Below are 23,103 nucleotides of genomic sequence, written 5' to 3' on the forward strand. Positions count from 1 at the left end.
TTACCCCCCATTGTTGGGGGAGATCCATGACGTTGCCCTGTGTGTGAGAGAGAGACAATGTCAATGCTGTTTTATGCGACATCCATGTTTCATACATATTCAAGTTGGCACAGTTCCTCCAGGTAGTTGGATGTGCCTAGCATTCCTCTCAATGTCCACTTGTGGATGGGTATGTTGCGGGGGACAGATTGATATATTCTCCTGAGTGTTTGACCTGTAGAATTGTGGCTAGGATGCTTATTTGGCTATGAATTGATCTTGTTGTGTCACATGTCCATTGTGAGAGTGGATGAATCCGTTGCCTGCCCCAGGGGTGTGTGCTTGTGTAAGGGGGGTTTGTGACCGGGCCTGCTGTGGTGTGTAGTGTGATTTGTCATTGGGTCTCCCAGGTGATGTGTCTGTCCCCTCATGGTGCATGCTGGCATGACAGTGAGTGTGAGTTCCTGTGCTAGATATCTGAGCTAGTAGAGTTGGTGTTTGAGTGTACAGTGTTCACAGGAGGGCCTTGTGCTGCATACAGCAGGGCCAAGTGTCAGCTACCTTGTCAGTACTTTGCCAGTCCCTGTGCCTTGGGCATGGTGCATGGGTATGTACCTAGGCCATATGGGCTGAGGGCATTGGTGTCTGCTTCTGAGTGTCACAATGTGTTTTGTGAGGCCCACCCTCCCAGCATCCCGGACATCCAGTATTGGGTTTGTGGTTCGTGTAGCCTGGGACATGGCATGGCCTTGCTTTGTGAATGGGGCATGGACATGTTAGTGGCATGAGCGTGCTTATTGAGTGTGGTTGTGTCCGGTGAGGGCTTGGGGGTAGTTGCGTGCATTTGGTGTATTTGGGGTGTGGATGCCATTGCCCCCATGTTACGTAAGTAGTTTGTGTACTAACCAGGCTCTGCGACTCCTTCGACTCCATGTACTCCCACCGGCGGAAGCAGGGCCATCACCTTCTCCTCCCAGGGATGGTAATGTACGGGTCTGCGGGGCAGCCCACCTCCAGTGATGTTGCTCTGGGCATATTCCTCGTTCATTTTCTGCTTGACTGCCCTGCGCAGATCGTACCACCTGGCTTGGCATTCATGCCTGGTCCTTCGGGAGGGTGCAACAGCATTCACCTTATCGATGATCCTCTGCCACAGGCTAGTTTTTTGGGCTATGCTGGTCTGTCTGACCAATGTTCCAAACAGCTGTGGCTCGACTCTGATGACTTAATTGACAAGGAGGTCCAGCTCCACCCTTGTGAACTTTGGATTCTTGTCTGTGGGCATGGTGTGGGGAGTGGGTGTGGATGGTTGTGGGTGTGTGGGTGTGAATGTGATGGTGTGTGTGTGAATGTGAAGAGGGGGTGTTTGTGAAGGAGGTTGTGTGAAGGTGTGTAAGTTAAGGTGTAGTTAAGGTGTAAGTAAGGTGCAGTTGTTTGTCTGTGGTGTCTGGCAGCAGTGGGTCTGTTGCAAAGGCTCATGGGTTGTGTGTGTGGGCCCTTTTTATTGGTCCATTTGTGGGTGTGGCTGGGTTTGAATTGTTGGTGGGTGTGTTATAAGAGGTGGTTGTTTTTTTGCGCCTCTGTTTGCCTGTTTGGATCTGCCAGGTCAGTCATTGAGATGTATTTTGTCATGTAGACGTGTTTTGTGGTGTTGTGCGTGTCGAATTGACCCTCCTTGTGCTGTTTTACAGTGTCCTGGTTCTGTACGAGTCTTTTTCGCGCAGGTAAGGTCCATACATATGCGATGCTGGGTGAGGGTGCTGGGGTACTGTGTTGGGGTACGGTGCGTACAGGTACGGGGCTGGGGTATGGGCCTGGGGTGCGGCGCGTACAGGCACTACGGTCCTGGGGTACGGTGCGTACAGGTACGGGGCTGGGATACGGGCCTGGGGTGCGGCGCATACAGGTGGAGGGCTGGGGTACGGGCCTGGGTACGGGGCTGGGGTATGCGCCTGGGGTACGGTGCGTACAGGTACGGGGCTGGGGTACACGCCTGGGGTGCGGCGCGTACAGGCACTACGGTCCTGGGGTATGGTGCGAACAGGTACGGGGCTGGGATACGGGCCTGGGGTGCGGCGCGTACAGGTGGGGGGCTGGGGTACGGGCCTGGGGTACGGTGTGTACAGGTACGGGGCTGGGAGACGGGCCTGGGGTGCGGCGCGTACAGGTGCTGGGCTGGGGTACGGTGCGTACAGGTACGAGGCTGGGGTACATGCCTGGGGTGCGGCGCGTACAGGCACTACGGTCCTGGGGTATGGTGCGAACAGGTACGGGGCTGGGATATGGGCCTGGGGTGCGGCGCGTACAGGTGGGGGGCTGGGGTACAGGCCTGGGGTACGGTGCGTACAGGTACGGGGCTGAGAGACGGGCCTGGGGTGCGGCGCGTACAGGTGCGGGGCTGGGGTATGGTCCTGGGGTATGGTGCGTACAGGTACGAGGCTGGGGTACGCGCCTGGGGTGCAGCGCGTACAGGTGGGGGGCTGGGGTACACGTCTGGGGTGCGGCGCGTACAGGCAAATATAAGCATGAGTGCTCCAGGTGCGGTGGAAAGCATGCCATTCTGCAATGCTTTTGAGATCAGTCCAATTGGGGAGGCGGGGTCCTAAACAGAGGAAGAGGTTATGCATTTCAGTCTGGGAACAAGGGCTTCTACACTAATTAAGGTGGATATTTTGAGCCATTGGTTAAAGTTTTATCCTGACACACATGAAGCAGCATTATTGGAATGGGGTATCAGAGAAGGGTTTTAGGTTAGGTTACCAAGGGCCTAGATGCTGCAGATTTGCACGAAATCTAAAATCTGTAAATGATTTCCCTCAAATTGTGCGAAATAAGCTGTTGACAGAGGTAAGGAAGGATGGCAGGTCCATTTGAATCATGTCTGCTTGAAGACCTCATTGTTTCCCCCTTAGGTGTAGTTCCCTAGAAAACAGAAAGGGAATACAGAATGATCCAACACTTATCATGGCCGCATGGTTTCTCTGTTAACGATTTCATAGTGAAGGAAGATTTCATGGTCCAATCTGCTTCAGTAGATACGGCCTTAAGCATGATCAGAAACATAGGTGCGGACACTGAATTGGCAAAATGTGACATCAAGTCTGCCTTTCGGCTATTATCAGTACATCCATCTGATTTCTCCTTGCTGGGTATCTATTTTGAGAAAGGGAAAAAAAAAAAATTCATTTGTGGGTAAGGCTCTCTCAATGGGTTGTGCAATCTCGTGCAGGTTATTTGAAGCTTTTAGCACCTTTTTACAGTGGTGCTTCTCTTTTCGAACAGGACACTGAAGAGACGCACTATCTAGATGATTTTTTATTTATGGGAAGTGCGGGCTCTCGGCAATGCGAGAAGGCATTTCGAGAATTTCAATTATTGGCGCGAGACCAGCTGAAGACAAAACTGAAGGCCATAGTTGCTGTTTAACTTACCTAGGCATTGAGATAGATACACATAAAATGGAAGCTAGACTCCCTAAAAAGAAAACATTGGAAATGTCAAGATTGTTAGAGCACGCAAGCAGGGCGGGCAAACTGACGTTGTCTGAAGTTCAATGCTTATTAGGCCATCTAAATTTTGCTTGCAGAGTTGTAAGAGCAGGCAGAACATTTTGCAGACGTCTGGGTTTTTCCATATCAGGTATTCAGCTGCCACATCACGGAATTCAGATCGCAGCAGGCATGAGGGCTGATTTTGAGGTGTGGTTAATGTTCCTGAGAGAGTTTAATGGCATCACAATCTGGTCATTAGACGAGGACTTTGTTTGGCAGATGCAGCTAGTTTCAGATGCTTCTGGCGCACACTGTTTCGGCCTATTTTGGGAAGGGAAGTGGTGCGAGGAGAAATGGCCAGCCAGTTGGTTTTCAGAAAAGAAAAGCATTACATTCGTAGAATTTTTTCCATTGATAATTGCTTTGGCTATTTGGGACAGAAGTTGGCGAACAGAAAAGTGTTGTTTAACGAAGACAATAGAACAGTAGTGGACTTGGTAAATGGTCAGAGAGCCAAGGATAAACAGTTACTGAAGTTGTTGCAAAGATTCATGTTAGGCTGGTTAGCGTTTAACATAGTTTTTAAAGCCAGACGTATACCAGGGACAGTTGTAGAGAGGACATAATTAAGTTCATTATGATCAACATAGACAGGAACATTTCTTTCACAACTGTAGCGGGGAAATTAGGTGGAGTGTCCTTTTATAGAAAGCTCTTTTAGGGATACAAGCCTTTCGGCGGGAGAAATGGGCAGGAGATTTTCTTTAAAGATGGGCGAAAACGGAGAAGAGAGGACAATTTAAACGAGAGCCAATCTCCTTAAAACTAGTGTACAACATAAGGAAGGGTTTACATGAGATTTGTTTCTCCGAATTTGAATATCGTTTATTCAAACTATGCATTTTGCTCTTTTTTGGCGCTTTCCGAATATCTGAATTGTTAGGCAATGCACACAATGATGACCTTAAAGTAGAAAAGGTTTCCCTTATTCAAAATGTGATCTGTATTTTTCTTGAACGTTCAAAAACGGATCAAGTAGGTAAAGGTTCTCAAGTGTTTTTGCAAAGCATTGAAGGCCAATTATGCTCCAAGAAGGCTTGGTTAGACGTTCTAGAAGTGGGAGGTCCTGCTGCACATTTTGTTTTTAGGCATTTAGACGGCTCCCAGCTAAAAGCTTCTCAATTGCTGTCAATACTAAGGGAGTCCCTAAAGAATTTGAAGGGAAAAAAAGAAAAGAGAAAAAAAAAACTTTCGATTTTGGGACACACTCCTGCCGAATTGGTGCAGCTTCAGAAGCAGCCAGGTGGGGATTTTTCACCCAGTGATGTAAAGAAGCTGGGCCATTGGTTTTCTGACTGTTGCTTACGTTATATTTGAGATTTAGATTCTGAAGTTGATGTCCAAGCATATTAATTGTTTTTTCTTTTTAGGTTCGGTGGCGGATTTAGCATTATCACAAAACAAAGTTTGGATAGTTGGACATTCATTCATTAAGTGGGCTGCAAAGCAAGCAGAGAAGAAACATTTCGGACAAAATCTGTGTTTTAGTACAGATGAGATTTCTGTGCTATGGTTTGGTAAAAGGGGCATGAAGTGGGGTCAGCTAATGCCTTTGTTGTGTGAACTGTCTTTCAACAATAAACCTGAAGTCATAATGATTCACCTAGGGGAGAGTGACTTAGAGCAGTTATCAGGTTTGGGGTTACTCGTAGAAATGAAGGCCGACTTAGAGCTTTTAGCAAAGAACTGGAACAAATCAAAATAATTCTGATGGCATTGATGCCGTGCAGAGTCTGGAGGGGGGAAAGGGATTCACTGCAGTCGAAAGAGTGAGAAGAAAAGTGAACAGAGAGTTACACCATTTTTGTTCAATTAATGGATTTTAACACATAGCGACATTACAAAAGAAGACTACCAATTTTTTCAGCACGATGGAGTACGTGTGTCCTTTATTGGCAATGAAAATTACATTCTGAATATAAAAGAGATGATCACAAAAATGTTACACGTAAAAGCATGGTGTTGACCATAAGCTGTTGGAGCGACAGCCTTTGTTTATATCAATGGCTAAACAATTTTCTCTTTTTTCGCCATTATCATTAATCACATTTTTCCATATTCCCCTCTCACCCTCCCTCTTACCCGCCCAAAATGCCAATTTCATCCATCTTCCTCCTTTCCCCCTCACCCCCTTCATTAACATTTGTTCATCCAATAGTCATACCTTACTAATGCAAGGTCATCACCTGCTAATTCTTATGGTTAGAGAGATGGTGGATCTTTTTGTATATATAAAGGAAGAATATATATTTTCACCTGTTTGGCGACAGGGTGTATTTTTGAAAAAATTAATATATGGAAGAATAAAGATTTCACCTGCTTGGTGACAGGGTGTATTTTTGAAAAAATTAATATATGAAAGAATAAAGATTCACCTGTTTGGCGACAGTGTGTATTTTTGAAAAAATTAATATATGAAAGAATAAAGATTTCACCTGTTTGGCGACAGTGTGTATTTTTGAAAAAATTGAATATATGAAAGAATAAAGATTTCACCTGTTTGGCGACAGTGGTGTTTTTTGTATATAAGAAGTAGTGTCAACACAAACATGTTTCTTGCTCGACCATTGGGGGGGGGGGGGGGGGGGGGACAGGAAAAACTCCTGGGTCAGGGTTTTTCCTGGTGGCAGAATTGGAGGAGGTCAAGACAGGCAGGAAGGGTTGGGGGCATTAGGAATAGCTTCGGACAGAGGGAAACAGGGGAGCGAGGTTGGAGGTAAGAGGTAGGCAGGAGATGTAGATAGGGGTTGGGGAGGAGGATTAGGCAGAACAAAGTTGGGGAAGTTTGTTGTGGGAAATTGTTTACGGGCGGGGGGGGGGTGATAGTTTTGATTATGTATTAGTGAGGCCTGAATTGTATAAAATATGTATTGATTGAAAATGCTTACCTGTCCAATAAAAGCGGCCTTTTACCCCACTTTGGCCTGAAGATATGCTTATTGCCCGATGAGGGCTCCTGGGGGTGGTAATCGTAGATTGTCCACCCCCGGGCAGCTTCGGGCTTATGGCATATTCCTGGAAGGTAGGCGGTCCTGATTGGTTGGCAGCCTTAGCGCGAGCATTCTGAGCGCGGAATTGCCGTTGCGCACTTTATGCAAAAGCATGGTGAGGTAGGGATATAATTTTTGGTCCCGCCCACCCACCCTTAGAAGAGTTTTCATGCTACAAGGGCAGTATTAGACAGAAGTTAGCAAATTTGGTGGTTGTCGCTTGGACAGGTGGCAGAATTGGAGGAGGTCAAGACAGGCAGGAAGGGTTGGGGGCATTAGGAATAGCTTCAGACAGAGGGAAACGGGAGCGAGGTTGGAGGCAAGATGTAGGCAGGAGATGTAGATAGGGGTTGGGGAGGAGGATTAGGCAGAACAAAGTTGGGGAAGTTTGTTGTGGGAAATTGTTTACGGGCGGGGGGTGATAGTTTTGATTATGTATTAGTGAGGCCTGAATTGTATAAAATATGTATTGATTGAAAATGCTTACCTGTCCAATAAAAGCGGCCTTTTACCCCACTTTGGCCTGAAGATATGCTTATTGCCCGATACATGAATTAACAATAACAATAAATACAAAATAATAATAAATGAATTATAATTAAAATAATGATAAATTAATCAATTAATAAAAATTAATTACCAATTAATAATTATTTAACAATAAATTAATAATCACTAACAATAAATAAAAACATATTAATTAATTAATTATAATTAAATTACTTCCCACCCTATTCCCCTATAAACCCAAATCCTGCTCTGATACTAAAATGCTAAATTTACTTTTAAAAAAATTACTAATTTCTAAACATTTATTACAGATATTTAAAAAAATAAAAATACATTACAAAAAATGTTAAACATACATATAAAATACATACTAAAATACATAACACTAATATAAATATCGATATTCTTAACAACTGTATTTTTGCTAACGATATTACTTACTTCGATGTTACTTACTTCGATATTAAAAAACCCGATATTACTTACCTTAAGGTCGATATTCTGGTCATCGATATTCTTGACATCGATATTCTGTCCCTACGATATTAAAAACTCGATATTAGTGTAGGTCGATTTAAAAAAATTGATATTTTGACTGCACACCAACATGGGACGCCTACCCACCAATGAGCTCATCCTCGAAGGTAGAGACTTTAACCAGGGCTTTAAGTGGGCCGGGTCTCTCCGGGTCTGAGCACCGGCAGTTTTTTTTAAGGAGGCCTCAAAACGGGTCTCTTTCGGGCTCTGTTTTGTGCCCTGGCACTGGTAGTCCACAACTAACAATCATTGACAAAGCTAATAGTCCTGGCTTGTTGTAGGTATGATGTTACTTGTTGTGTCATATATCTGGATACAATGACAGAAACAGCAAAATACAAGTCAGGCAGCACACTATGCTAGGAACAGATTTTTAGCTTAAATGTTTTTAAACCACGCCCTTAATTATATTGGCCACGCCCTTTGAGAGACACACGTTTTTTCATCCCACTTAAAGCCCTGACTTTAACCTACCACTTGACACAATCCTAGACAGCCAATCTAGATGTAATTATCACCCTCCCAAGTCCCACAAAATTCTACAAATGTCTCTAAATTTAACTGTGAAGACACCTGGAGATTGCAACATCCAGACACTAAGGAGTATACCTTTTACTCAGCACCCCACAACTCCTACACAAAGATAGACTACATCTCATCTCAGGGAGCCACGTACTCGTATCCCTCTTCTTACATCACAGTCCCTGCCTCCTTTTGTCTGAGTCTGCTTCTCTGAGTCCTCCCATGTACTCACCTTTTTTCACAGGCTGTCCATAACTTCTCTATGAGGTGGAACATTAATGACTGAATGTAATGCAAATGGTTCTTCTGTAAAGCGCTCCAACATCTTCGGGTGAAGTACGCGCTTAATAAAAACACATACATAAACTGAGGCACTTGAAAATTAAAAAGGTGCCAGGCTATCAGCTTTGCAGTGCCCACAGAGTAGTGCCCCAAACTGTCATAACTGCAGCCATTTGAGACTCACTGCATCCTCAATCTAAAGCTGAGAAAGCTTGCATGGATATGGCTAAAGCTGCCGCCTTTGGAACTGAAGAACAATTTTCGATTTTTGGTGTCTGCCTACGCCCTGTGATTCTGGACAAATCACTTACTCTCCCGTACCTGCAAAAAGGAAATCACCTTTGTGTAATGTAACTGGTGCTCATGTAAAGCGATCCAATCAATACCTTCGTGTCGATTTTTGCGGTATAATAAAACTGCAAAATTAAAGATTGAGCTAATCAGCGCCTGCACCGTCCCGAAGGACTAAGGGAAGGATGAAACTCTTCGTCATCGCGCAAAGTAGAAATTGCAGTTGCAGCGCATTTCCTGGAGATGCGGCTCAGAGCTCTGGGCATGCGCAATAGAATCTCTACGGTAGTGTCTAAACTCTATTCCTGGTTACTGTGTTTTCGGGGGTGTCTGCATTTTTCTGGCGGGTTCAGCTGTTCGTTTCGCTGCTTTATTACATTTGACTTATTTCTGCTGGAAACGAGTAAACAAGCTTTAAATTGGTATCTGTACAGAAATGCCCCAACAAGAGTTCGATAAGGTGAGTGACATCGCGTGGGGCACTCGTGGTAAAAAAATAAATAAGCGGAATCGACTTTTTACCATAAATTACGACGGAGAGCCTTTACAGGAGCAGGTCTGGAAGTGGCACTCCTAGGATGTGAAAGCCGAGTTACGATATGTTTCTTGTCTAGCTCTATTAACTCGGGTTTAATTCCGTGGAGGCGGAGTGGTGATCTTATATATATACGTGACGACAGGTCTCTGAATGTAAAGGCATAAGAAGTAGCGGTGGGTGAACCCACTATATATATTTATATATTTTAAAATAATGTTTATTGATTTTTATTTTGACTTACTTGGACAACGGAGCAGTTGAGGATATACATAAATTTAAAGTATAACATTTCGCAGAGTTACATTTTCGTAGTATATATGCAAAAAAACTACATATTGTGGAACTGTTGTGCCTGTATTGCACAAAGGGTGAAACCACTAGTTAACAGTTAAGAGCCGAGTGAATGGTTTGGCTTGGCTTTTAGAGCCTCCGGTTCAACCTAGGCGTAAATATGGTTCGCATGTAAATCAGGCAACAAGCATCGTGTACAAATAACCTCTTGTAATTATTACTCGTACACCAGCAGAGGTTCAGCAGGTGCTTTATTTCAGTGCCCTGACACAGCACAGAGGACATTGGCGCCCGTTTAGTCAGCCTCTCTTCCTCCAATTGACCACAGTCACCTACGCCCAAATTAGAACCTACTTACATCACAATGACTTGGGAATAGGTAGACGGTGTCCCCCCTCTCCCAGGTCATGCACAGATGACATTAAAGTAACGCCAAAAAAGAAAAATATAACGCTCAATTTGTATACTGAAACTGAGAGCTTAAATAACGTATCCAAAATGTACTTCTTATTGCCTAAAAATAATACACTTTTGACTAGAACATAAGAATGCGTCCACATAAGTAACCTTTGGAAACATCACAATGCTTATTCTCAAACAAAGTTGCATAACTTGTAAGGTCTCTTCACCACCCTCCCACACTTACTTTGTTCTCAATCTGTGACTGCACCACCCTTTTGTGGGTGATCATTGATCTCAGTATTTTGCTCTACTGTATTGAGGGCACAAGTCCTAAGAAAAGAAGTGGGGGGACTAACCTAGTTAGACAGCACAGCGCGCGACATCACGGCGTGCGACAGCACGGCACATGACATCACAGTGCATGACACAACAGCACATGACATCACACATGGCATCACAGGAATTGACATCATAGAAAGTGGCATCACAAGCCATGACTTTACAGGAAGTGGCATCACAAGAAGTGACATCAGATCTAAAGCCCTCACATATATGTTTGGCAGGTCTATCATGTGTACGTTTGAGCGCATTGCGAGTATAATAGTACAGTGAGCTATGGAAGATGATATGTGACTTCTACACCTTGTAATCCCCCCGTTTTATGTACCACATCCTGTACATATTTTCACAAACGTATATAATGTATTGTACATGTAATGTGCGTGTGTTGATGTAAAGCGCTCTGACACCCTGCATTGGGATGAGTAGGGCTATACAAGAACAAGCATTTGCAATGCAATAGGTCTCGCATTCACGCAAGTTTGAGCTATTGCCATTGTAAATGTCAATGCGTTTTATTTACGTTTTGAGTTTTAAAAAGTAAATAAAAGGCATTGTCATTTACGATACTAATAGCTTAAACTCTCGCAAATGCAAGAACTATTGCATTGCAATAAAGGGCCTTCTCTACTGCTTGTTAGATTGTAAATATCAGAGGAAGAGACGGGCCTGCGACGGCTTCAAAGTAGTGATAAATAGTGCAGTGAAGAAGATGTGTAAGTGTTGTAAGTTACACAGACACAAAGTGTGAAGTGTGAGTTACATATGATCCGAGCTATAAACACTAACAAAGTGCTCCAACACCTTTCGCACTGTGATTACACTGTCGCAGCTCAGTAGGAAGAGCGGGAGTGGGGGGCTATTTCCTGCCCTCTACGTGATTTGAGTGTGCAGTGTGGCATTGCGTAATGTCATTGCTATCTTTAGCCTAATAAACACTCCAGCTGTAGTAGGGCCCTGTCTTCACCTCCTGTTGCAGGGCGGGCTGTGCTTTATGGCACGAATGGAGGGAGGGATAGATGGTCTCCGCTGCAGCTCCGGCCACGTACAGTGCCCCTGCTATTACTAGTGAGCGAGCGGCGCTGAGGTGATGGTGGTGGTATTGGTGGTGGTGGTATTGGTGGTACTGGTAGTGATAGTAGTAGTGGTGGTGGTGGTACTGGTACTGTTGGTACTGGGGGGGGTGGTACTGGTACTGGTGGTAGTGGTACCGGCGGTACTGGTGGTGGTGGTATTGGTGGTGGTACTGGTGGTATTGGTGCTGGTACTGGTCCTGGTGGTATTGGTGGTGGTAGTATTGGTGGTGGTACTGGTGTTATTTGTACTGGTACTGGTGGTACTGGTAGTACTAGTACTGGTGGTGGTGGTACAAGTGGTGGTGGTACTGGTGGTACTGGTAATGGTGGTGGTACTGGTGGTGGTGGTACTGGTGGTGGTGATACTGGTGGTGGTACTGGTGGTACTAGTACTGGTGGTGGCACTGGTGGTAGTAGTACTGGTGGTGGTGGTACTGGTGTTTGTACTGGTGGTGGTATTTGTGGTGGTGGTACTGGTGGTAGTGGTGGTTGTACTGGTGGTGGTACTAGAGGTACTGGTTGTGGTATTTGTGGTGGTGGTACTGGTGGCACCGGTGGTGGTAGTGGTGGTGGTACTGGTGGTGGTGGCACTGGTGGTACTGGTGGTGGTGGTGGTGGTGGAACTGGTGGTGGTGGTGGTACTGGTGGTGGTAGTACTGGTGGTGGTGGTACTGGTGGTGGTGTTTGTACTGGTGCTGGTGGTGGTGCTGGTACTGGTGGTGCTGGTACTAGTGGTGGTGGTACTAGTGGTGGTACTAGTGGTAGTACTGGTAGTGGTGGTACAGGTGGTGGTGGTACTGGTGGTGGTGGTGGTACTGGTACTGGTTGTACTGGTGGTGGTGGTACTGGTGGCGGTGGTACAGGTGGTACTGGTACTGTGGTGGTGGTGGTACTGGTGGTTGTGATACTGGTGGTGGTACTGATACTAGTGGTACTGGTAATGGTGGTGGTGCTGGTGCTGGTGGTGGTACTGGTAGTGGTGGTGGTGGTACTGTGGTAGTGATAGTGGCACTGGTAGCGGTGGTGATGGTACTGGTAGTAGTGGTGGTGGTACTGGTAGTGTTGGTGTGGGTGGTGGTGGTACTGGTGGTGGCGGTACTGGTGGTGGTACTGGTGGTGGTGGTACTGATGGTGGTGGTAATACTGGGGGTGGGGGGGGTACTGGTGATGGTACTGGTGGTGGCAATGGTGGTGGTACTAGTGGTGGTACTGGTGGTGCTAGTGGTGCTACTGATTGTACTGGTGGTACTGGTGGTGGTGGTGGTACTGGTGGAGGTAATGGTACTGGTGGTGGTGCTTCTGGTGGTGGTGGTACTGGTGGTGGTACTAGTGGTGGTGGTACTGGTGGTGGTACTGGTGGTGGTAGTAGTGGTGGTGGTGGTACTGGTGGTGGTAGTGCTGGTGGTGGTGGTACTGTTGGTGGTGGTAGTACTGGTGGTGGTGGGGGTGGTGGTACTGGTGGTTGTAGTGATACTGGTGGTGGTGGTACTGGTGGTGGAAGTACTGGTGGTAGTACTGGTGGTGGTACTGGTGGTTGTGGTGGTACTGGGGGTACTAGTGGTGGTGGTGGTACTGGTGGTGGTGGTACTGGTGGTGGTAGTGGTGGTGGGGCTGATGGTACTGCTGGTGGTGGTACTGGTGGTGGTGGTACTGGTGGTGGTAGTACTGGTGGTGGTGGTACAGGTGGTAGTAGTGTTGGTGGTGGTTGTACTGGTGGTGGTACTGGTGGTTGTGGTGGTACTGGTGGTGGTGGGACTGGTGGTAGTACTGGTGGTGGTGGCACTGGCGGTGGTGGGGGTACTAGTACTGGTGGTACTGGTGGTGGTGGTACTGGTGATGGTGGTGGTACTTATGGTGGTACTGGTGGTGGTACTGGTGGTGGTACTGGTGGTGGTACTAGTGGTGGTACTGGTGGTGCTGGTACTGATGTACTGGTGGGGGTGGTGGTACTGGTGGTGGTACTGGTGGTGGTACTGGTGGAGGTAGTGGTACTGGTGGTGGTACTGGTGGTACTGGTGGTACTAGTGGCGGTGGTACTGGTGGTGGTAGTAGTGGTGGTGGTGGTACTGGTGGTGGTAGTGGTGGTGGTACTGGTGGTGGTACTGTTGGTGGTGGTAGTACTGGTGGTGGTGAGGGTACTGGTGGTGGTACTGGTGGTTGTGGTGGTACTGGTGGTGGTACTGGTGGTACTGGTGGTGGTACTGTTGGTGGTGGTAGTACTGGTGGTGGTAGGGGTACTGGTGGTGGTACTGGTGGTACTGGTGGTGGTACTGTTGGTGGTGGTAGTACTGGTGGTGGTAGGGGTACTGGTGGTGGTACTGGTGGTTGTGGTGGTACTGGTGGAGGTACTGGTGGTGATACTGGTGGCACTGATGGTGGAGGTTGTACTGGTACTGGTGGTGGTGGTACTGGTGGTGGTACTGGTGGTAGTAGTAGTGGCGGTGGTTGTACTGGTGGTGGTAGTACTGGTGGTGGTACAGGTGGTGGTACTGTTGGTGGTGGTTGTACTGGTGGTGGTACTGGTGGTTGTGGCGGTACTGGTGGTGGTACTGGTGGTAGTGGTGGTGGTGGTACTTGTACTGCTGTTACTGGTGGTGGTGGTACTGGTGGTGCTGGTACTTGTGGTGGTGGTACTGGTGGTGTTGGTACTGGTGATGGTGGTGGTGGTGGTACTGGTTATGGTGGTGGTACTGGTGGAACTGGTGGTGGTACTGGTGGTGGTACTAGTGGTGGTACTGGTGGTGGTGGTACTGGTGGTGGTGGTGGTACTGATGGTACTGGTGGTGGTACTGGTGGAGGTAGTGGTATTGGTGGTGGTACTGGTGTAGGTGGTACTGGTGGTGGTACTAGTGGTGGTACTAGTGGCGTGGTACTGGTGGTGGTACTGGTGGTAGTAGTGGTGGTGGTGGTACTGGTGGTGGTAGTTCTGGTGGTGGTGGTACTGTTGGTGGTAGTACTGGTGGTGGTGGGGGTGGTGGTACTGGTGGGTGTTGTGACACTGGTGGTGGTGGTACTGGTGGTGGTACTGGTGGTGGTGGTACTGGTGGTGGTACTGCTGGTGGTAGTACTGGTGGTGATAGGGGTACTGGTGGTGGTACTGGTGGTTGTGGTGGTACTAGTGGTGGTGGTGGTACTGGTACTGGTGGTGGTGGTACTGGTGGTGGTGGTAGTGGGGGTGGGACTGATGGTACTGCTGGTGGTGGTACTGGTGGTGGTGGTACTGGTGGTGCTGGTACAGGTGGTGGTACTGTTGGTGGTGGTTGTACTGGTGGTGGTACTGGTGGTTGTGGTGGTACTGGTGGTAGTACTGCTGGTGGTGGCACTGGCGGTGGTACTGGTACTGGTGGTACTGGTGGTGGTGATACTGGTGATGGTGGTGGTACTGGTGGTACTTGTGGTGGTACTGGTGGTACTGGTGGTGGTACTGGTGGTGGTATTAGTGGTGGTACTGGTGGTGGTGGTACTGGTGGTGTTGGTACTGATGGTACTGGTGGGGGTGGTGGTACTGGTGGTGGTACTGGTGGTGGTACTGGTGGAGGTAGTGGTACTGGTGGTGGTACTGGTGGTGGTACTAGTGGCGGTGGTACTGGTGGTGGTAGTGTTGGTGGTGGTGGTACTGGTGGTGGTAGTGGTGGTGGTGGTACTGGTGGTGGTAGTACTGGTGGTGGTGAGGGTACTCGTGGTGGTACTTTTGGTTGTGGTGGTACTGGTGGTGGTACTGGTGGTGGTGGTACTGGTGGTGGTGGTACTGGTGGTGGTACTGGTGGTGGTACTGTTGGTGGTGGTAGGGGTACGGGTGGTGGTACTGGTGGTTGTGGTGGTACTGGTGGAGGTACTGGTGGTGATACTGGTGGCACTGGTGGTGGAGGTTGTGCTGGTACTGGTGGTGTTGGTACTGGTGGTGGTACTGGTGGTAGTAGTAGTAGTGGTGGTGGTGGTACTGGTGGTGGTAGTTCTGGTGGTGGTGGTACTGTTGGTGGTGGTAGTACTGGTGGTGGTGGGGGTGGTGGTACTGGTGGGTGTTGTAACACTGGTGGTGGTACTGGTGGTGGTGGTACTGGTGGTGGTACTGCTGGTGGTAGTACTGGTGGTAGTACTGGTGGTGATAGGGGTACTGGTGATTGTGGTGGTACTAGTGGTGGTGGTACTGGTGGTGGTGGTGGTGGTGGTGGTGGGACTGATGGTACTGCTGGTGGTGGTACTGGTGGTGGTAGTACTGGTGGTGCTGGTACAGGTGGTGGTACTGTTGGTGGTGGTTGTACTGGTGGTGGTACTAGTGGTTGTGGTGGTACTGGTGGTGGTACTGGTGGTAGTACTGGTGGTGGTGGCACTGGCGGTGGTGGTGGTACTGGTACTGGTGGTACTGGTGGTGGTGGTACTGGTGGTGGTGGTACTGGTGATGGTGGTGGTACTTGTGGTGGTACTGGTGGTGGTACTGGTGGTGGTACTGGTGGTGGTATTAGTGGTGGTACTGGTGGTGGTGGTACTGGTGGTGTTGGTACTGGTGGGGGTGGTGGTACTGGTGGTGGTACTGGTGGTGGTACTGGTGGAGGTAGTGGTACTGGTGGTGGTACTGGTGGTGGTACTAGTGGCGGTGGTACTGGTGGTGGTAGTGTTGGTGGTACTGGTGGTGGTAGTGTTGGTGGTGGTACTGGTGGTGGTACTGTTGGTGGTGAGGGTACTGGTGGTGGTATTGGTGGTTGTGGTGGTACTGGTGGTGGTGGTACTGGTGGTGGTGGTACTGGTGGTGGTGGTACTGGTGGTGGTACTGGTGGTGGTGGTACTGGTGGTGGTACTGTTGGTGGTGGTAGTACTGGTGGTGGTACTGGTGGTTGTGGTGGTACTGGTGGAGGTACTGGTGGTGATACTGGTGGCACTGGTGGTGGAGGTTGTACTGGTACTGGTGGTGTTGGTACTGGTGGTGGTACTGGTGGTAGTAGTAGTGGCGGTGGTGGTACTGGTGGTGGTAGTACTGGTGGTGGTACAGGTGGTGGTACTGTTGGTGGTTGTACTGGTGGTGGTACTGGTGGTTGTGGCGGTACTGGTGGTTGGACTGGTGGTGGTACTGGTGGGACTGGTGGTGGTGGTACTTGTACTGGTGGTACTGGTGGTGGTGGTACTTGTGGTGGTGGTACTGGTGGTGGTGGTACTGGTGGTGGTACTGGTGGTGGTACTGGTGGTGGTGGTACTGATGGTACTGGTGGTGGTGGTACTGGTGGAGGTAGTGGTATTGGTGGTGGTACTGGTGGTGGTACTGGTGGCGGTGGTACTGATGGTACTGGTGGTGGTGGTACTGGTGGTGGTAGTACTGGTGTTGGTGGGGGTATTAGTGGTGGTACTGGTGGTTGTGATGGTACTGGTGGTGGTGGTACTGGTGGTGGTAGTACTGGTGGTGGTAGGGGTACTGGTGGTGGTACTGGTGGTGGTGGTACTGGTGGTGGTAGTGGTGGTGGTACTGATGGTACTGCTGGTGGTGGTACTGGTGGTGGTGGTGGTACTGGTGGAGGTACTGGTGGTGATACTGGTGGCACTGGTGGTGGAGGTTGTGCTGGTACTGGTGGTGTTGGTACTGGTGGTGGTACTGGTGGTAGTAGTAGTGGTGGTGGTGGTACTGGTGGTGGTAGTTCTGGTGGTGGTGGTACTGTTGGTGGTGGTAGTACTGGTGGTGGTACTGGTGGGTGTTGTAACACTGGTGGTGGTACTGGTGGTGGTGGTACTGGTGGTGGTACTGCTGGTGGTAGTACTGGTGGTGATAGGGGTACTGGTGATTGTGGTGGTACTAGTGGTGGTGGTACTGGTGGTGGTGGTACTGGTGGTGGTGGTGGTGGGACTGATGGTACTGCTGGTGGTGGTACTGGTGGTGGTAGTACTGGTGGTGCTGGTACAGGTGGTGGTACTGTTGGTGGTGGTTGTACTGGTGGTGGTACTGGTGGTTGTGGTGGTACTGGTGGTGGTACTGGTGGTAGTACTGGTGGTGGTGGCACTGGCGGTGGTGGTGGTACTGGTACTGGTGGTACTGGTGGTGGTGGTACTGGTGGTGGTGGTACTGGTGATGGTGGTGGTACTTGTGGTGGTACTGGTGGTGGTACTGGTGGTACTGGTGGTGGTATTAGTGGTGGTACTGGTGGTGGTGGTACTGGTGGTGTTGGTACTGATGGTACTGGTGGGGGTGGTGGTACTGGTGGTGGTACTGGTGGTGGTACTGGTGGAGGTAGTGGTACTGGTGGTGGTACTGGTGGTGGTACTAGTGGCGGTGGTACTGGTGGTGGTAGTGTTGGTGGTACTGGTGGTGGTAGTGTTGGTGGTGGTACTGGTGGTGGTACTGTTGGTGGTGAGGGTACTGGTGGTGGTATTGGTGGTTGTGGTGGTACTGGTGGTGGTGGTACTGGTGGTGGTGGTACTGGTGGTGGTGGTACTGGTGGTGGTACTGGTGGTGGTGGTACTGGTGGTGGTACTGTTGGTGGTGGTAGTACTGGTGGTGGTACTGGTGGTTGTGGTGGTACTGGTGGAGGTACTGGTGGTGATACTGGTGGCACTGGTGGTGGAGGTTGTACTGGTACTGGTGGTGTTGGTACTGGTGGTGGTACTGGTGGTAGTAGTAGTGGCGGTGGTGGTACTGGTGGTGGTAGTACTGGTGGTGGTACAGGTGGTGGTACTGTTGGTGGTTGTACTGGTGGTGGTACTGGTGGTTGTGGCGGTACTGGTGGTTGGACTGGTGGTGGTACTGGTGGGACTGGTGGTGGTGGTACTTGTGGTGGTGGTACTGGTGGTGGTGGTACTTGTGGTGGTGGTACTGGTGGTGTTGGTACTGGTGGTGGTACTGGTGGTGGTACTGGTGGTGGTGGTGGTGGTACTGATGATACTGGTGGTGGTGGTACTGGTGGAGGTAGTGGTATTGGTGGTGGTACTGGTGGTGGTACTGGTGGCGGTGGTACTGATGGTACTGGTGGTGGTGGTACTGGTGGTGGTAGTACTGGTGTTGGTGGGGGTATTAGTGGTGGTACTGGTGGTTGTGATGGTACTGGTGGTGGTGGTACTGGTGGTGGTAGTACTGGTGGTGGTAGGGGTACTGGTGGTGGTACTGGTGGTGGTGGTACTGGTGGTGGTAGTGGTGGTGGTACTGATGGTACTGCTGGTGGTGGTACTGGTGGTGGTGGTACCGATGGTTGTACTGGTGGTAGTACTGGTGGTAGTAGTACTGGTGGTGGTAGTACTGGTGGTGGTGGTACAGGTGGTGGTACTGTTGGTGGTGGTTGTACTGGTGGTGGTACTGGTGGTGGTGGTACTGGTGGTAGTACTGGTGGTGGTGAATCTGGTGGAGGTAGTGGTGGTACTGGTGGTGGTACTTGTGGTGGTGGTACTGGTGGTGGTGGTGGTACTGTTGGTGGTGGTTGTACTGGTGGTGGTACTGGTGGTTGTGGTGGTGGTGATGGTACTGGTGGTGGTGGTACTGGTACTGGTGGTGGTACTGTTGGTGGTGGTTGTACTGGTGGTGGTACTGGTGGTTGTGGTGGTGGTGGTGGGACTGGTGGTGGTACTGGTGGTGGTACTGGTGGCGGTGGTACTGATGGTACTGGTGGTGGTGGTACTGGTGGTGGTAGTACTGGTGTTGGTGGGGGTATTAGTGGTGGTACTGGTGGTTGTGATGGTACTGGTGGTGGTGGTACTGGTGGTGGTAGTACTGGTGGTGGTAGGGGTACTGGTGGTGGTACTGGTGGTGGTGGTACTGGTGGTGGTAGTGGTGGTGGTACTGATGGTACTGCTGGTGGTGGTACTGGTGGTGGTGGTGGTACTGGTGGAGGTACTGGTGGTGATACTGGTGGCACTGGTGGTGGAGGTTGTGCTGGTACTGGTGGTGTTGGTACTGGTGGTGGTACTGGTGGTAGTAGTAGTGGTGGTGGTGGTACTGGTGGAGGTAGTTCTGGTGGTGGTGGTACTGTTGGTGGTGGTAGTACTGGTGGTGGTGGGGGTGGTGGTACTGGTGGGTGTTGTAACACTGGTGGTGGTACTGGTGGTGGTGGTACTGGTGGTGGTACTGCTGGTGGTAGTACTGGTGGTGATAGGGGTACTGGTGATTGTGGTGGTACTAGTGGTGGTGGTACTGGTGGTGGTGGTACTGGTGGTGGTGGTGGTGGTGGTGGGACTGATGGTACTGCTGGTGGTGGTACTGGTGGTGGTAGTACTGGTGGTGCTGGTACAGGTGGTGGTACTGTTGGTGGTGGTTGTACTGGTGGTGGTACTGGTGGTTGTGGTGGTACTGGTGGTGGTACTGGTGGTAGTACTGGTGGTGGTGGCACTGGCGGTGGTGGTGGTGGTGGTACTGGTGGTACTGGTGGTGGTGGTACTGGTGGTGGTGGTACTGGTGATGGTGGTGGTACTTGTGGTGGTACTGGTGGTGGTACTGGTGGTGGTATTAGTGGTGGTACTGGTGGTGGTGGTACTGGTGGTGTTGGTACTGATTGTACTGGTGGGGGTGGTGGTACTGGTGGTGGTACTGGTGGTGGTACTGGTGGAGGTAGTGGTACTGGTGGTGGTACTGGTGGTGGTACTAGTGGCGGTGGTACTGGTGGTGGTAGTGTTGGTGGTACTGGTGGTGGTAGTGTTGGTGGTGGTACTGGTGGTGGTACTGTTGGTGGTGAGGGTACTGGTGGTGGTATTGGTGGTTGTGGTGGTACTGGTGGTGGTGGTACTGGTGGTGGTGGTACTGGTGGTGGTGGTACTGGTGGTGGTACTGGTGGTGGTACTGTTGGTGGTGGTAGTACTGGTGGTGGTACTGGTGGTTGTGGTGGTACTGGTGGAGGTACTGGTGGTGATACTGGTGGCACTGGTGGTGGAGGTGGTACTGGTGGTGTTGGTACTGGTGGTGGTACTGGTGGTAGTAGTAGTGGCGGTGGTGGTACTGGTGGTGGTAGTACTGGTGGTGGTACAGGTGGTGGTACTGTTGGTGGTTGTACTGGTGGTGGTACTGGTGGTTGTGGCGGTACTGGTGGTTGGACTGGTGGTGGTACTGGTGGGACTGGTGGTGGTGGTACTTGTACTGGTGGTACTGGTGGTGGTGGTACTGGTGGTGGTGGTACTTGTGGTGGTGGTACTGGTGGTGTTGGTACTGGTGGTGGTACTGGTGGTGGTACTGGTGGTGGTGGTGGTGGTACTGATGGTACTGGTGGTGGTGGTACTGGTGGAGGTAGTGGTATTGGTGGTGGTACTGGTGGTGGTACTGGTGGCGGTGGTACTGATGGTACTGGTGGTGGTGGTACTGGTGGTGGTAGTACTGGTGTTGGTGGGGGTATTAGTGGTGGTACTGGTGGTTGTGATGGTACTGGTGGTGGTGGTACTGGTGGTGGTAGTACTGGTGGTGGTAGGGGTACTGGTGGTGGTACTGGTGGTGGTGGTACTGGTGGTGGTAGTGGTGGTGGTACTGATGGTACTGCTGGTGGTGGTACTGGTGGTGGTGGTACCGATGGTTGTACTGGTGGTAGTACTGGTGGTAGTAGTACTGGTGGTGGTAGTACTGGTGGTGGTGGTACAGGTGGTGGTACTGTTGGTGGTGGTTGTACTGGTGTTGGTACTGGTGGTGGTGGTACTGGTGGTAGTACTGGTGGTGGTGAATCTGGTGGAGGTAGTGGTGGTACTGGTGGTGGTACTTGTGGTGGTGGTACTGGTGGTGGTGGTGGTACTGTTGGTGGTGGTTGTACTGGTGGTGGTACTGGTGGTTGTGGTGGTGGTGATGGTACTGGTGGTGGTGGTACTGGTACTGGTGGTGGTACTGTTGGTGGTGGTTGTACTGGTGGTGGTACTGGTGGTTGTGGTGGTGGGACTGGTGGTGGTACTGGTGGTAGTACTGGTGGTGGTGGTAGTGGTGGTGGTAGTATTACTTGGGGTGGTGATGGTACTGGTGGTGTTGGTACTGGTGATGTTGATGGTACTGGGGGTGGTGGTAATGGTGGTGGTACTGATGGTGGTAGTAGTAGTGGTGGTGGTACTGTTGGTGGTAGTACTGGTGGTGGTGGTATAGGTGGTGGTACTGTTGGTGGTGGTTGTACTGGTGGTGGTACTGGTGGTAGTACTGGTGCTGGTAGTGGTGGTGGTAGTACTGGTACTGGTGGTGGTGTTGGTGGTGGTGGTACTTGTGGTGGTACTGGCGGTGGTGGTACTTGGGGTGGTGGTGGTACTGGTGGTGATGGTGGTGGTACTGGTGGTGGTGGTACTGGTGATGGTGGTGTCCTGGTGGTGGTGGTACTGGTGGTGGCACTGGTGGTACTGGTGGTGGTACTGGTGGTGGCACTGGTGGTACTGGTGGTGGTGGTGGTGGTGGTACTGGTGGTGGTACTGGTGGTGGTAGTGGTGGTATTGGTGGTGGTACTGGTGGAGGTAGTGGTACTGGTGGTGGTACTGGTGGTGGTAGCACTGGCGGTGGTACTGGCGGTGGTACTGGTGGCGGTGGTACTGGTGGTGGTGGTACTGGTGGTGGTAGTATTGGTGGTGGTACTGGTGGTGGTAGTGCTGCTGGTGGTGGTACTGGTGGTGGTGGGTGTACTGGTGGTGGTACTGGTGGTGGTACTGGTGGTGGTATTGGTGGTGATGGTACTGGTGGTACTGGCGATGGTGGTGGTACTGGTGGTGGTAGGGGTACTGGTGGTTGTGGTGGTACTGGTGTATATTGGTGGTGGTGGTACTGGTGGTACTGGTGGTGGTAGTGGTGGTGGTACTGATGGTACTGCTGGTGGTGGTACTGGTGGTGGTGGTACTGACGGTGGTACTTGTGGTGGTACTGGTGGTGGAGGTACTGGTGGAGGTAGTGGTGGTACTGGTGGTGGTTCTTGTGGTGGTACTGGTGGTGGTGGTATGTGGGGTAGTGGTGGTACTGGTGGTGGTGGTACTGGTACCGGTGGTGGTGGTTGTACTGGTGGTGGTACTGGTGGTTGTGGTGGTGGTGGTGGTACTGGTGGTAGTACTGGTGGTGGTACTTGTGGTGGTGGTACTGGTGGTGGTGGTACTGGTGGTGGTACTGTTGGTGGTGGTTGTACTGGTGGTGGTACTGGTGGTTGTGATGGTGGGACTGGTGGTGGGACTGGTGGTAGTACTGGTGGTGGTGGTGGTAATACTGGTACTGGTGGTGCTGGTGCTGGTGGTGGTGGTACTAGTGGTGGTACTTGGGGTGGTGGGGGTACTGGTGGTGTTGGTACTGGTGATGGTGGTGGTACTGGTGGTGGTGGTACTGGTGATGGTGGTGGTACTGGTGGTGGTACTGGTGGTGGTGGTGGTACTGGTGGTACTGGTGGTGGTGGTACTGGTGGTGGTAGTGGTGGTGGTACTGATGGTATTGGTGGTGGTACTGGTGGTATTGGTGGTGGTACTGGTGGAGGTAGTGGTACTGGTGGTGGTACTGGTGGTGGTAGCACTGGCGGTGGTAGTGGTGGTGGTACTGGTGGCGGTGGTACTGGTGGCGGTGGTACTGGTGGTGGTGGTACTGGTGGTGGTAGTATTGGTGGTGGTACTGGTGGTGGTAGTGCTGCTGGTGGTGGTACTGGTGGTGGTACTGTTGGTGGTGGTAGTACTGGTGGTGGTGGGTGTACTGGTGGTGGTACTGGTGGTTGTGGTGGTATTGGTGGTGATGGTACTGGTGGTACTGGTGGTGGTGGTGGTACTGGTGGTGGTACTGTTGGTGGTGGTGGTAGAGGTACTGGTGGTTGTGGTGGTACTGGTGGTGGTATTGGTGGTGGTGGTACTGGTGGTACTGGTGGTGGTAGTGGTGGTGGTACTGCTGGTGGTGGTACTGCTGGTGGTGGTACTGA

At 50.6% G+C, this 23,103-nt stretch overlaps 1 protein-coding gene across 1 annotated transcript in view; it reads left to right on the forward strand.

Moving 5' to 3' along the window:
• The first annotated feature begins 8,946 nt into the window (after window positions 1-8,946).
• The window catches only part of LOC146818005 (uncharacterized), a 153,311-nt gene continuing 139,154 nt past the window's right edge, over window positions 8,947-23,103 (forward strand). The window contains exon 1 of the mRNA XM_085611483.1: window positions 8,947-9,122. Within this exon, the coding sequence (XP_085467609.1) occupies window positions 9,099-9,122 (24 nt within the window). The 5' untranslated portion in view covers window positions 8,947-9,098. The remainder of the gene's footprint in view (window positions 9,123-23,103) is intronic.

This window comes from Triturus cristatus, chromosome 6 (assembly GCF_964204655.1).
Source record: "Triturus cristatus chromosome 6, aTriCri1.1, whole genome shotgun sequence".
In the NCBI taxonomy this organism is placed as follows: Eukaryota; Metazoa; Chordata; class Amphibia; order Caudata; family Salamandridae; genus Triturus; species Triturus cristatus.